The 15077-nt window shown below is 30.7% G+C and overlaps 1 protein-coding gene across 2 annotated transcripts in view; it reads left to right on the top strand.

Moving 5' to 3' along the window:
* Nucleotides 1–15077, top strand: part of LOC108687963 — a 32971-nt gene that overhangs the window by 1782 nt on the left and 16112 nt on the right. Inside the window, exon 2 of one of the 2 annotated variants that reach the window (XM_018194010.1) lies at nt 2367–2854. In XM_018194010.1, the coding sequence (XP_018049499.1) occupies nt 2779–2854 (76 nt within the window). In that variant the 5' untranslated portion in view covers nt 2367–2778. Of the gene's footprint in view, nt 1–2366; nt 2855–14751; nt 14855–15077 lie in introns of those variants that run through there. The other variant, XM_018194011.1, reaches the window with a different exon arrangement.

Below are 15077 nucleotides of genomic sequence, written 5' to 3' on the forward strand. Positions count from 1 at the left end.
ATTCGGATAATGCATTTGAATTATGATCGTTCGACAATTCCGAGAACAAGATTAAAGCTATGCATAAATTACTAATCGAAGTAACAGACAGTTTTAAAGAATTCTACGCGTATATATTTATATATTTATATTCCACCCTCACTCTCTCGCGAAATATCCATAATCAGATGAATCAGCCTAATTAATTGGCATTCCGTTAGCCATGGAAAGTTCAAGGAAATGCACTCTCAAGTGCAGCTTTACTTAAAACTGGTGTTTAGACGATTGCTTGTTTATGATCTCTTTGCGTTCCATTATATATTAATTAGAAGCGCAACCCAGTAATTAGTCGCATTACTTTGCGCTCGAGTAGATCCGGCTGTACTAAGAATGTGATTACTACTGATATTCGCGGCGATTCCATTTGTTTCGAGAGTTAATCGAGGGTTATAGATCGTGTGTATATTTTCTGCTAGTAAAGTTTAAAAAATATTTTAATTAATTAAACGTTAATAAGTAAACGATACAAATGCCAATCCTTGTCACCAGCAAAATGATTAAGAGAGATCAACAAGCTGTAAAATGTAATTAATTTATAATTTTTGAACTAATTTTTTTGAAATCCGTTTCTTATTTTTCAACACTGAAGTAAAAAAAATCGTTACGACTTCTGGTCACTTACCACATATACTGGTCACATAACATGGTTATTTTAATTATGACATTAAAAGCGAGAAAATGCATAATCAAAATTTATATATGATACATTAAAATGAAAGTATTTTTCAATAAAATAATATTTACGACCAATGGAACAGATTTGTAAAATATCCTTTTTTTTCTCTCTCATTTTGTAATTATTTTATTTTTTTAAGTAAATAATAGTACATATCTAGAATTAAATTGTGCCGAAAAAAAAAAAATCTCATTGTTCATTCAACTATGACAATTCAATTAATAATACATAGAAATAAATATAATTTAATTCTTCTTCAAAATAAAAAGAAAATTTTCGATACATTTTATTATAAGTTTGTTCAATTGATTACAAATATTGTCTTATTAAAAAATATTTTTATTTTATTTTAATATTTTTTAAAAGGATTTTTATTTTATATCTTCTTACTTCTCTCACGTTCTTTTCTCATAATCTAAGATAGTATAAGTGATGAGTGATGAGGAATCTTAAGTATAAATAATATTTGTGATTTGGATTACAATTCAATTTTTTTATAATAAGATTTATAAATTTCATTATAATATTTAAATATTTCCTTTCTTATAGATAAGATATTATAGTATAAGATATTGAAGTATTACAGAAACTAAAGAACAAAAAAATGCATCAAAACTTATCGCATGATACATGATAATTAAAAAAGATTCCGATTTTTTTCTCTCTTTACCAATAAGGTAAAGACATACTTGAAAGAGCAAAGTAAAGGGGGGATTTAGGATAATTAATCTTATTTCGCACACAAAGGATTAGAGTACTCATTGTGCAGCACTGACCCTCTTTTCATCGATCGCTCCATAAATCACTGCCATCACGCGAGTAAAGTCTATTTCGACGGAACAATTTTAAAGCGTTATCACAGAATAGGTGTTTGGTAGAAAATTCACGTATAAAAGTTTATGTGCATAAACATTGTACAAATGGATGGAATAAAATTCCACACAAAGCTGCACACAAGAGATAACGGAAAAATAAAACAAAAATAATATTCTAGACTTCTCTTTTCATAAAATATATAAATCAATAACAAAATATGATTATTGTCCTGTATAAGTCATTTTAAGTCAAATTATTTGTTTTTGTGCAGTTGATTTCATATTCACAAGTAAATTTTTTTTTTGCTGAAATTAACTAACTTTTAGCAACATTACACATGCTAAAATATTATCTTAATATTAAGTGTTAAAGATATATAATAATAGTCCATTCAAACTTCTTTCTAATTGTAAGATAAAGTTAACTTTGTATATCTATTGGAGAATTTATAGCATTAAAATCGTCAAAACTTATTTCAAAATACTTTACGTGCATGAAATACTGCACACTTTAAAATAAAATATACCAAATTTCAATAAATATTTGTTTGAATAATATTAACTTAATTAACATTTACTCACGGCAAATATATATTTATTGAATAAAAAAATAATAAATAAATTAAATTAATGATTTTTGTACCAAATATATGTTTACATTTAAGTAAATATTCAACTAGCACTATATTCAATGGATAAATATATATTTATCAAAATTTAGTATATTTTTTCTCAGTGCATATATACTCAATGTATAATAATCTACTACTCAGTGTATAATAATATATTATACAAAAAAAAATCAAACGGACCTTAATATTATCCATTCAATGCAGTCGATCATTTGAGAGGTCGAAGGAAGCGAAGGTTCTTTGCGTCGGTGATTTTATCCCGCGAGATCGGCGATCGATCGTCGGAGAACGTGATCGCGAACCGTCCGATCGGCGAAGTCGAGCACCTGATGGTTCTTCAAGTAGCGAACCGGATAGAGATCCAAGTCAGTGCGGAAGGCGGACACAGCAGCTAGAGAACGCTCGTATATCCTCTAAGAGGGGGACGCCCTTACATGCGCTGTCGTCGCGCTGTCATCAGAACAAATCGCACGCGAGCTAACATCTCGGCGATAGTACACGTGCGCTACGACGTACGGCGTACGACGCCGCGACGGTCATCACTTCCGTCTCGTCGTCGCCGTCGACAACTCGTCGCACCGTAATTACAGCAATAAATGTGCCGTCGTTGTCGCAGATGACATCTCGGTCGTTCTTCAAAATGGCGATCATCAGGATCACCCTGTTGCTCACCCTCGGCATCGCCTGTCGCGGTAAGTACGATTTACTAATGTACGATTTACTAAGTACGATTTTCCATCTGCCAATCACTTAGATTAGTCATCAAGAATTCCTCGAACCCCGTTATTCGACACTTTGGTTACCAAAAAATACTGCAGACATTCGTAGGTGTTACATATTTCATTAAAATTATGTGAAAATAATTAATTACTTAAAGTAATTAAAATAAAAGTAGGAAACAGCAAGATATCAATTAAGCGATATTGTACTATATATCTTACTTTTCGACACTTAATATAACAAATAGACTAATTGACTATTTCAAAAGCATATGAAGTAGTGGGTATTATGATCATCTATATTTTTTAAAACATAAAATTTTATTAGAAAGCAAGAAGTATATAACAAAAAGCAAAATTTTTATCTAATTACTTTTACGTTATTATTGATGTTAATGCGCTATTTTTTTACTTAAAACTTTTTTTAAAATGATTTTCATCAGTTTCTTAGGATTCATTTTTATATTTGGATATAAATTGAATTTAGGTATAAATTAATGTTTATATTTAAATTTCATTTCTCTTCTTACTTTTGTTTTTAATTACTTTCTTACTTTTTTCTTACCTTTATTTTATTAAACTTCTAAAGTTTTAATCGCGATCTTGATAACGCTTGTTATCACAAGTTACGAGCAGTCATTTGCATTCTAATTGGCGCTCTCGATATAGTTTCTGATAGCCGATCGAAGTGAAGCGTCTTAAAATAGAAAGCTAGATGATAGAACGATCGATACTTATTTCTAAACGCGGCTGTAAATTGACAATGCGACTCGCCATCACTTGAGCCACTTGGGTATGCATCGGTCGTAGATATGTAATGACAGAAATTTGATGCGTCGTCGATTGATTGCCTCGACGAAAATTACTTACGTAATTGAGTGATTACGGGTAATCGCGATGGAAATTAATGTATTATATAACGCAGGATACTGTTCTTCGTTCAAGCGCGTAGAATCTCTGAAAATCTTTTTTTTTTTCATTTGACGACGACAATTGTATTAGGACATTCGTCAAGTCTAAGCTACAATCTTTAAGATTAGTTTGTTTATTTTAATTAACTATATATATCAAGATATCTGAGAAATGTGCATTTGTGATTTGATAAAAGAATCTTTAGTTTTGCAACTTTGTAATTTATTGTTTTATTATACTGTAAAGTTTTAAATCACATTGTTAAAATAAAGATTAATTTAAACGATGAATTAAGCTAGAAATTCAATTTGCGACAAAATTTTCTTAATTTTTTAATATAGTTGAAATCATTTTATAATTATTCATTTTTTTTTGTATAATGTTAATAAATTTTAAATCAGCAATCGTTCGTGACGTTTTTGTCCTGTCATATAACACATGTCATAAACACAAATTATTAAAAACAGTAACAACACTTCTTATTTGTTAAGCAATTATCTTAGATGTTATTATTTATCGAGTGTTAATCGACAACACTACGAGCCTGGAATCTTTTAGAAAATAACTTTCAAAGATGAGTCTCCCAAGATCAACCGTTCAATCACTCACAATTTTGTCAGTTGAATTTATTCGCTCATCTCTGCAAATTTTTTTCCGCGCTCTCGCTCTTTGCTCAAGACACTTTCAAATTAGATTACAATTCGTACTGTAAGCAACATTTTCTTCACGATTTCGAACAAGTGCCTGTGTTTCTCGCTTTCGCGAGAAACCGAAGATATCTTCTCAGTAAAATCGGTCGATTACATACTTATTTGTCGCGGTCTGAAGAACTTTATCCTCGAGTTCATTTTCAGATTCCGTGCTCCAAAAAGTCGACTCTCATTTTCTCATACATTCCTTCATGGAAATTTAGTCCAATGTATATGTATAAATAACCGTTAAACTTAACTTTTATTATATTAAAGATAATTGTATTTTTATTATTCAAATTCAGATCTATGCATTGATTTTGCCTGATCTCGTTTGCATTTGCTGCGCTGTATCATGTACATATCTATTATTATATAATTCTATATAATCATCTATTATTATATAATTCCATATAATCATCTATCATATAATTATTATATAATTATTATAATTAGGTAACGCCTTTATAAAAAGCAATAAAAGATAAAGTACGTGAAAACTAGAAATTTTAAATTTTAATATTTTAAATATCTTGATATAATTTGATTTTTAATCCTGTAATTTAGCAGAAAATAGTTTAGTATAACATTTTCCCACAGCTTCTTACAAATAACCTTCTTATATGATTATATAATTTCAATGTCCGAACGTAGCGCCTTGAACAATACTTCTTAAGCTGCTCGCCTCTAATCAGATATTATATGCGATCGTTAATACGCGCTAATAAACACTATAAACAATGCACGATAACGTATGCATAACATGGAATCAATATGCTACGAATCATCATTACTTTTACGGTTTCAAAGACCTTAATCACAACAAGGGCCACGTATATTAAATCACGATACCAATTGCATTCGAAATCATTATTGCGAGGGCATTTTCCATCATCGATATGACGTAATTGTTCGATTCGCCTCGAACATTAAAATTCTCAGAGATAGATCCGAAAGTATTATATAGAAATTTATTTTAATCTGTTTTATTCGTCTCTTATACATATATTTTATTACTTGTTTTTGCAACTCTTCGAAAATGTTTAAAATCGCAAAAAAGAAGTTTCACTTGGAAATTAAAGAAGCAACACGAGATGAAAGATATGTTTTCGTGAAAGATATGTTTGCGAATTTTTTACATCTTCTTTTACTTTTCATGTAATTGTTCGTTTCTCCGTTCTGGTAGATATCTCAGCAATCGTATAATTATGGAAATTGCAATATTTTCTGCAATTTATAACTGTAGGTTATCACTTATTATTCAAAAACATATATTATCTCGGTATGTCGAGATGACATTGATATAGTTGTACTTCTGATAAATCTATTTATAAATCATATCTTCAACATGTAATAATTTTATTTATGTAGGTTATTATGTAGGTTACATATTTTATTTAAAAAATGAATTTGCTAAGTAAACTAATAAATTTGTAATTTTATGTTATAATATTTGGGATACATCTTCGATATAAAATATAAAATAAAAATAGAAATTATAGATTTTCTTTTCATTCACTATTCGTAATTTACTATATTATAATTCAAAAATGCTTTTGAAAGATCGGTTATTGAAAATTCTGTACTAACGGAGAAAGCATTTCGATTCGACATCGCCTTCCTTGCATTGAAGTCTACTTCTACGCGCTGCAAGTAGATCCACCTTGGCAGTGAAACCAGCTCGAGGCGATTCTCTTGCGCGCGATCTGTGTTTCGGGATCTCTTTTCTCCTTCTACGTTCGCCACGACACGGTGATTGAGTTTCATTAACAAATTCAGCACGTCATCGAAAGACGTACGTGCAACGCGTAGAGGCAGTATGCCAATATGAAATTTAAAGGGCGATTTAGAAGGAATGTGTTGCGCTCAATACAAAAATTATTTTATTTTTGCGAAGAGATTCCGCGAAGTGTTGTCTTTCAATTATAGCGCAACATGATAGATTAATTTATCAATATAGATTAATTTTAATCTCGATTTAATTTACTTTCTATTTTTTTTCTAATTCTTATAATTAAAAGAAAATAAAAAATAAGTAAACTAAAATTAAAGTTAATCTGCATTAGAAATGGACAAAAATTATTTACGTATTCTTATTTAATAATATAAATTTTTTTCTTATGGAAGGAATAAAAAAATCGACAATCGATATCGCAAAATTGATTTTTTATACGACAGCAGAATTATTTAAATAAAAAAGCAATGGATGATGACCAAATGTAAAAGAGTTTGTGAATTTTATAATGAATTTTATAGTCAGGTTTGAACGGTTTTTTCACGTGATTTGAAAATTGTTCGGTCTGAACAGGTTTTAGTCCCGATCGATTCACTTTCGTCCCGCGCGTCGCCAGAATAACAAATCAATGGCGACTGTGCTGTATTTTCGCCGATGCTAAGACGACGACTAGGCGAAATCATACTGAATCTTTCACGCGGTCGGAATCAGAGCGAAACGCAGTGCATCACGTGCGTCGCTTTTAGCGCTGGCCATCGCGCGCGATTTCTTCATTGGCGAGCACCAATTCGTAAAGATCAATCCGTGTAAGACACTCTTATACGGAAAAATTTAATACTGGATAGTAAAAATTAATTACTTATTTTGAATATTAAAAGTATCTACTGAACAGCAGTAATACTCAAAATAAGTAATTAATCACTATTATCTTTCAGTATTAAAATAAATAATTAATCACTATCTTTCAGTATTAAAATGGATTACAGTATTAAAATGAATTTTTGTAAGGACAATCATCGATAAATAGTCGATAGTAGCAATAAATGCAAATTCATTAGACGGTAATGTAATATCTTCCTTCGTCAATAGTTTCATTTGATTGTAATCCTTATAGGCTATTATAAAATTGACTACGTTAAAACTGCTTGGACCTAATTTGATACAGTAGGAAGAAAATTTTATTAGTAACAATGCATTTATAACTGATGATTTATTAAAATTTAAAATTTATTTAACATAAGTTAATGTATACGAGCAAAAAATAATTTTTTAATTTAAAAATTAGTAAATTTTGTAAGTCTAGAATGATTCTGAATAACCCAGAAAATTAATACATAGCATAATGGTTTCATAAAGAATTAAATTTTCCAGAAAAGGGAAAAACTATTTTTCAAATTAACAGAAAATTATTTGCTAATCAAATTACATTTTTGTTATTTTCAATCATTAAAAATCTTCTCTTTTTGAATTATGATAATTTTTTTTAAAACAAATTTCCTAAAACCGTTCATTTGAATTGTAAAATAATTTTAATGATTTTTTATAAAGTTAATTTAGTTTTTAATGATTGATACAATGTTACTTAAAGTGGCGTCAATGAGATTTTAAGGCGTAAAAGTTACAGCATACGAAAAAAAAACTTAAGCAATAAGATACAGATAAGCAGTAAGGAAATCAACTTTTTGGATTTATTACTATTTATTATGGTCTTACTATGATGATTTTTACTATGATTGGCCAATTTGTTCACTATTTACGTTTCACTGCTTACATTTTTTTCATATGCCATGACTTAAAACTTTAAATCTTAAGACTTAAGCCGTAAGAAATTCATCAATCACAATCAAATGATGAAAATAATCGACTATAATTGATTAATTTCTTACAACTTGAGGCTTAAAGCTTAAGTTTTACTCTTAAAATCTCATTGTAGACGTCCATTAAACTCTTCAGTCTCTCTTTCATCGTCTTTAGTTAAATTTAATCGATGATTAACTCACAAAAATGCCAATAGTAATTCAATGAATTAAAACTTCTCCTTTCTCTTCTTCTTCTTGACAAATTATGTTCAGTTGGTAATTGTGATAACGATGTTAACCATCGATTAATATTAATTGGAGTAGGATAAAAGAGTCTTTAAGTAACAATAACTCATATTTTTTTATTTGTGTCACTTTTGAAGTAAAGGAACCATATGTGCAACATACAATGTTGTACATTGTATATCTCATACAGTATGTAGTGGTATTCCAATCGGGATATCCTAGGCGATCCTCATAGGTCGACCGGTGCATCACGCCACGCCGTACATAAAATACATCCCACCACCGGGGGCGGTGAGGAATTTGTACGAATTCCGGCGCGCGCGGCTCTCTTCTCTGTCTTCTCTTTCCCTCTACCTACCGGACGGCTCCCATGCACGCAGATACATCTACCAACCCTTCCCCTGCCTACCACTCACGTGTTTGCATTCCAGCGCGATGTTTCACTAAATGCACGCATTGCACCGGGTTTAACCACCCTCCCTGAGGGAGAACCAGTTCTTTCGGGGCCGACAGCGTAGTGCCGAGACAACGGCATGTTGCATGCTTTACGAGAAGAAGAAAGAGGAAAAAGGAGCGACATAAGAGAGCCGCTCCGAAACTCGCGAAGAATAGGCTGCGATTATCATTCCACGCGATCAACGCGATTTCTCCCCGTCTTCTCTCCCTGGAGACATCCTATGTGTATAATAAAAACTGCATTCATTGAAACGCACACGTAATCTCACAGTCATAGATATTCAGTCATAGATATAAGGAAAAATCTCAGCATCACTTCCGTGATCTTGAAATGTAGATGGCATATTTATGCGAATTCGAATTAGCACTAGAATCGATAGCGTTCAGCAGAATGTTTATTTTGCAACTGTTGAAAGTTTTTCTGCGTTGATTGGATTATACTTTTAAATCTAGACTGATAACTTAGAAAAATAACTTTTTCTCATCGAAGGAAACTTCCAATAGTTGCAAAATAAACTTTCTTCGCTAAACTCAACTGTATTTATATTTACGGTATGGAAAGAATGAGACTCTTTTTTGGAAATATTCAAAAATTTGACTGGATGTAGATCTGAAAATATTTTGTTGGAATATCAAAAGAATTACGTAGAAAACTTAAATATATTAAACAACGCTGTAAAATATTTTTTTATTCTAGCAATCAGCTAAAATATCCTATATAATTATTTTGATTAAGAAAATTATTTTCTCTTCTTTAGTTGAATTTTTAGATACTTCAGCAAAACCGTTTTTTCCACGTATGTATGAAAAAATTGAACCAAGGAATATTCATTGAAGCAGAACAACAGGTCACAATAATGTCAAAATGATATTAAAGTGAATTATGATTGATCAAAAAGTGACTTTTAATAATCATTTTGAAGTCATTTTGATGTCATCATGACTTTTTGTTTTGCTTAGATAAAGATAGAATTTAAAATGAGGATGCAACGGAAACTACAAGGTGAACTCTTTGCAACAACGATTCGTACACGCGCGATGTTTTTACGGAAAAAAAAATTAAACGTTACGAGATAATGAGGTAAATCACGATTTATGCGTTTCATACTCTGCCTCCAACTGTCCAGTGATCAGATGCGAAAGGCTTAAGCAGCGTGTAACCTGGATGCTCATCGAGAACGCGTAAGTAGTAAATGTCGATTAGTCAAACGTCACGCATCAGTAGATCGAACTTCATTGAGTCGATCCTCGCACTATACTATGTGAACGACACTAATATATGAGCTTAGTAATTTACATGAAATACAGTGACACATAAATTATCTCTTATTTACGCGCGGTTTTAACGCGCTCGAAATGTTAAATAATCGACATTGACGTTTTTAATATTCGCCTTTTATACTCATTTCTTTACTCTTTAATTTACAGCACGGAGATGCATTTAAAGCACCAGAATAGAATTGATTGCAGTTGTATTTATGGACAGAGAAGGTAACTTCCTCTTCTTGGGAATGTGTTAGGTAACCATAGATAAAAAAAAAGTGAGAAGACACAGAGCGTGTTAAAGTAATGAAATGCGGAATTACAGAAGTCCGATATTTTATAGTGATATCTTCTGAAAATGATTGCACGCGATTAGCATGAGATAACAGACTCCTGAGGACGAAGGATGCACATTCCTGCGTATCCTTGACACGATCCGCTCAGCTCCCGCGCTCGTCAGGCATATGTCTCGCCGTTTACGGAATTCTCAGGTTTCAAGGCATCGACGTCGTCACCGTCGTGCAAATATAAAAAAACGGACGTGCACATACCTCGGCGAGAAGTCAGCCGTGCGTGAGAAGAAAGAGAGGGAGGACTGAAAGAAAGAATAGAAGCTAGATCAGTTAATTATTATCCTGTAACAAACATCGCTAGAGAAATGTAAAAACTAACATCACAAAGTTCGACAACAAAACTTTTTGTGAAAGAATATAATATTAATGAGTATTGAAAAAAATAAATTAGATTATATTTAATACCCTTTCTACCAATGTACATTAACTTTCTCAGTTCAACTTACTCTTCACCTTTTTTTAATTCTGAGAATAGGCTCGTTTCTACCAATGTAGATCAACTTTATTTTCAGTTCAACTTACTTCTCATCTTTTTCTAATTCTTAAAACTAGAAAAATATGAAGAGTAAATTGAACCGAGATTAAGTTAATCTATATTGGAAACGAGTTAGCTTAGAAACTGAGATTAAAATTAAACTATATTGATAGAAATAGACATAGTCTCTCTTTAGGAATAAAAATTTATAATTTCAGAGTAAACTCTAATAAAATCAGAAAGTAATTCTACAAAAAAATTAATTTTTCGACTTATATATAACATTCACGTAATTTTTATTAGCAATTAAAGTAAAATAAGGCTTTAGAATAATAATTCAAAGTTTAGAAAGGAAGCCTGTAGAAGTTAACGCAATTATTTGTAAATAACTGCGTTAGCTCTTACAGGCTCTTATAAGTCTTTTCTTTCTAACTTTTGAATTATTAAACAATCTATACAATTATTCGTGGCTCACATAAATTTTTTTTAATTTTTAAATGATCCCAATGAATTATCCCAAAGACTTTAATTATTAATAAAAGTTATGTAAGTGATAAATTGGAATAGAAACAAAGGTAAATGTAACAAAAATGAAATAAGTAAGAGATTGATATTTAGTGGGATTTTCTAACGTTTTCATCTTAATGATATATTGTTAATTAGCAACAACCACAAAGATGATTCTGCTCTCATTGTCGATAAAATGTTAGAGAATTCCACTACAAAAAGGAAAGAAAAAATCGTTTCAAGAAATCTGTAAAATCGCTATCGGCCGTGATCGATTGCAGAAAGATTTATGATCGATAATGTCCGTGATTTAAATTCGCGTTGGATGGCATATATATTCAATTGGATAGCAAGTGGAGAAATTGTGGATAGCGTGCAAACGCGATTAGCGAAAATGATCTCGTGAGCGGAAACGAATATGACGACGATGGATTCCGAGTCTGATCAGTAATGGTGCGATCGATTAATATTCGCGGTGAGTCGATTCATCGGCAGGAAACCGGAGGGCTGCGATCAGCCGTGTGCATTTCCGGGATTGATTATAGAGAAGAGAAACCAAATTGAAAGTATACTAGTATTAGAATTATATTAAAATCGGAGAGACTGGAAGAAAGGAAAGGGTATCTTTCAAATGCTGATATAAATTTAATAAAAACCAAAACACATACCAAATCAAGAGAAAGTTAAAATGACTTTATTTCATGAAAATGTGATGTCATGAAAATCAAAATAATGTTGGTTACAGAATTTGAACTGTTTATTGACGCTAAAAATCAAAATCAGGATTATTTTGCATATATAGAAAGTTATCTTAACAGGTCATAAACATAATATTTTTAATGTATTACTCATTACTATTTTACATTTACTATTTTAGTTTACGCGTATAATTAACACGGTATAATAAGATTTCTGTAATAATCGATTAAAAACTTGTTCAAGTCATAGCAAGAGTGATGACGTCAAGGATTTCCCACTTCTCACAAAAAGAGAACAACCGATTTTTGTAGCTCAGTTTTAGTTCAATGAATTCAAATAAACCTTCAAATCGAACAAAATCTTTTGTGTTTGGACTATAAATATTTTTTTAATCTTCCAGGAAATTTGACGAGCAGGATATTTTCTGAAATAATTTCGTTTATATCAATTCAAAGGCCTCATCAGAAAGGTGCATTTATCTTGATGCATAAATATGATGTAATATTATATATATATGCTTGTAATAACGAAACGTTAAGATCTCATTGGAAAGGAAAGTTAAAAAATCCGTCCTGACGTCATCATTTTTAGCAAAAAATTCAATTTTTTTTCTAGATAATTATCGAGAATGTTTTAACTTAAGCAATAGATTCTTTTTTTATAATGATTTTGATTACCGCAATTGTCTGTCAAGAATAACCGTAAGATAACAATGTTCCGCACACTTTCGTAACATATTTTCTATTTAAATTTATATCCTGTAACTATATCTCGTAATAAATCTTGAGTATTACGTTGCTTTTTATTATCATAAATAGGAAATAATGTATTAGTTACGTCTATGTTTTAATGCTACTGCGCATCCATTAATGATTAATAATTTTCATAATTATCGCTAGTTAAACAGCTGCGTCTAACAATATCAGAGAAGAATACTTCACGCATAGATAACTACTTAAAGCACGCACAATTCTGACTCATACAAGCTGATAATTTGCATTCGCCTTAACTATCTTCTGTATGGCAGTATTTGAATTGGTAATTTTGGAGGGAATATTGTCAGGAAAATTAACGTCTCCTCGAGAGAGATCGAAAGTTGCATGTAAAAGTTAAAGATTTTTCCCTTAAATAAAAAAAATATTAATATTGCATATCGTAATAACTATTATATTAAATCTTAAATCTTCTTATGCACACATGTGTATATTATTTTCAAAATATAAATTATGAGTAGCTTATTTTTAATTCTTCGCCGGTGATATAAATTTTAACAATAAGAGAAACATAGCAAATTTTTTTTATTATTCTGGATTATTTAAAAATCTGATAAAATTTTATTCAAAGCTTCAACAACGAATTTTTACCATCCTAAAAGTCGGATTATATTTTGTTTATTTTTTACACATTTAAATTTGTCTATTAAATTTCACATTAAAATATCGATAATGCCTAAGACTTTCAGCAATTAAGATTGCTCTTTAGGATTTGCTGCAATCTTTATGTTAATTAGTAGTTTCATTATCAAATTCTGCTATTTTATTATCACTTCAATTTATACGTTCATTAATGTCTATAAAGTGTTTATTTTCTTTGTTCTATTTCATTAAGATTATTATGTATTTTAATTGTAACTATATCTCATAAGAAAATATAAAGAAAATTGTTTAAAGAAGGTAAAATCGAATCGATCTCAAAATTTCATTTAAAAAATTTGTACTTTTTATTTGTATTATTGAATAAGTCAGATTACTTGCATTTTTAATTATAGAATAAGATTTATCATGACCTCTTTAGATCCATTTTCCTTTTTGCTAGATCGATCCTGACTGCACTTCTTATATTTATTATTTAAAATGGTCTCGGGATGAAATTCCATTATCATTGATCATATTTTTCCATTTTGTTTTCTTTCCAAAAAGAAACTTTCGAAAAATGAATATCGAACTTTTAAAAAATCGAACGTGATTAAAACCAATCTTTCATTCAATGTGACATTGAAGCCAATTCTCCAATGCTGAGACGCGCATATTTGTCAAAGAAAGCGAATATTTGTCATAGAAAGTTAAATAGCAACTCATTGGGATCTACTCACTTCCTCGACCCAAAAATTCTTGGTCGGCTATGCACAGTAGCTAAATCATGTTCTATAAAATGAGCGTGAAAGTTAAAGTGAAGTTAGTGAAGAATATCAAGGTGCGAGATGAAAACCGCATCCCAAGTAAAATTAGAAATCAATTTTGAGAAAATTGACTCGAGGAATAATTGAGTACTGATGAGCTTAAAAATAACATGAAATGGAAGATGCGAGGACCAAGTGTCCTTTAGGTGAAAGTTAAATCCATAAGATCTTACTCTACAATTTTTAGTTTTACAAACGTATGTCTACTACTAAAAATAGTTACATATAATATATAACTCTTCAGAATAATATCATGTTAATCTGCTTACGAATTTCCATCATGTTCGCCGATTCCATTCAAGGCATAACATTGTACGGAATTATGGCTGTTACGAAATTGGTGCAACGGCCGATTGCGACAGAGGAATCCATGCGGGGATTCCGACACTCGATCAGGTCTAATAAGATCGAACGGCACGTAGCGCTATAAAACCATGTGTCGACAATCAGTATGTCAATGTAAAGGAAACGACCTTCCAATGTCAGCGACCAGCTCCGTTTGTCTTGAGGACGACATCAGCTTTAATGTATAAACTGGCGAATGTTACGCGACAATACCAAGGACCAACTTCGGACATTGTAATTGTGTACGCACTACATACTCGCCATGTAGAAAGCGTGCAATCGGTCGCAGGGGCGCTCTTCCTTTGCCAATCGCTGGTGATTCAAAGAATCCTTATTAACTCATTAGTTTTAAAATCCCTCTAAACGATTTTAACAATTTAGATTAATTTGAAAATTAATGGAATTTAAAAACAATATAATTTAAAAAACCTTTACTTTCTTCTCCTTTTTTTATACATTTAAAATAAATATATAGAAAATATGATTAAAAGAAATATAATTAATTAATGTAACAAGATTATTATTAATTAATTTATTA

The sequence above is a fragment of the Atta colombica genome, unplaced genomic scaffold (genome assembly GCF_001594045.1).
Source record: "Atta colombica isolate Treedump-2 unplaced genomic scaffold, Acol1.0 scaffold222, whole genome shotgun sequence".
In the NCBI taxonomy this organism is placed as follows: Eukaryota; Metazoa; Arthropoda; class Insecta; order Hymenoptera; family Formicidae; genus Atta; species Atta colombica.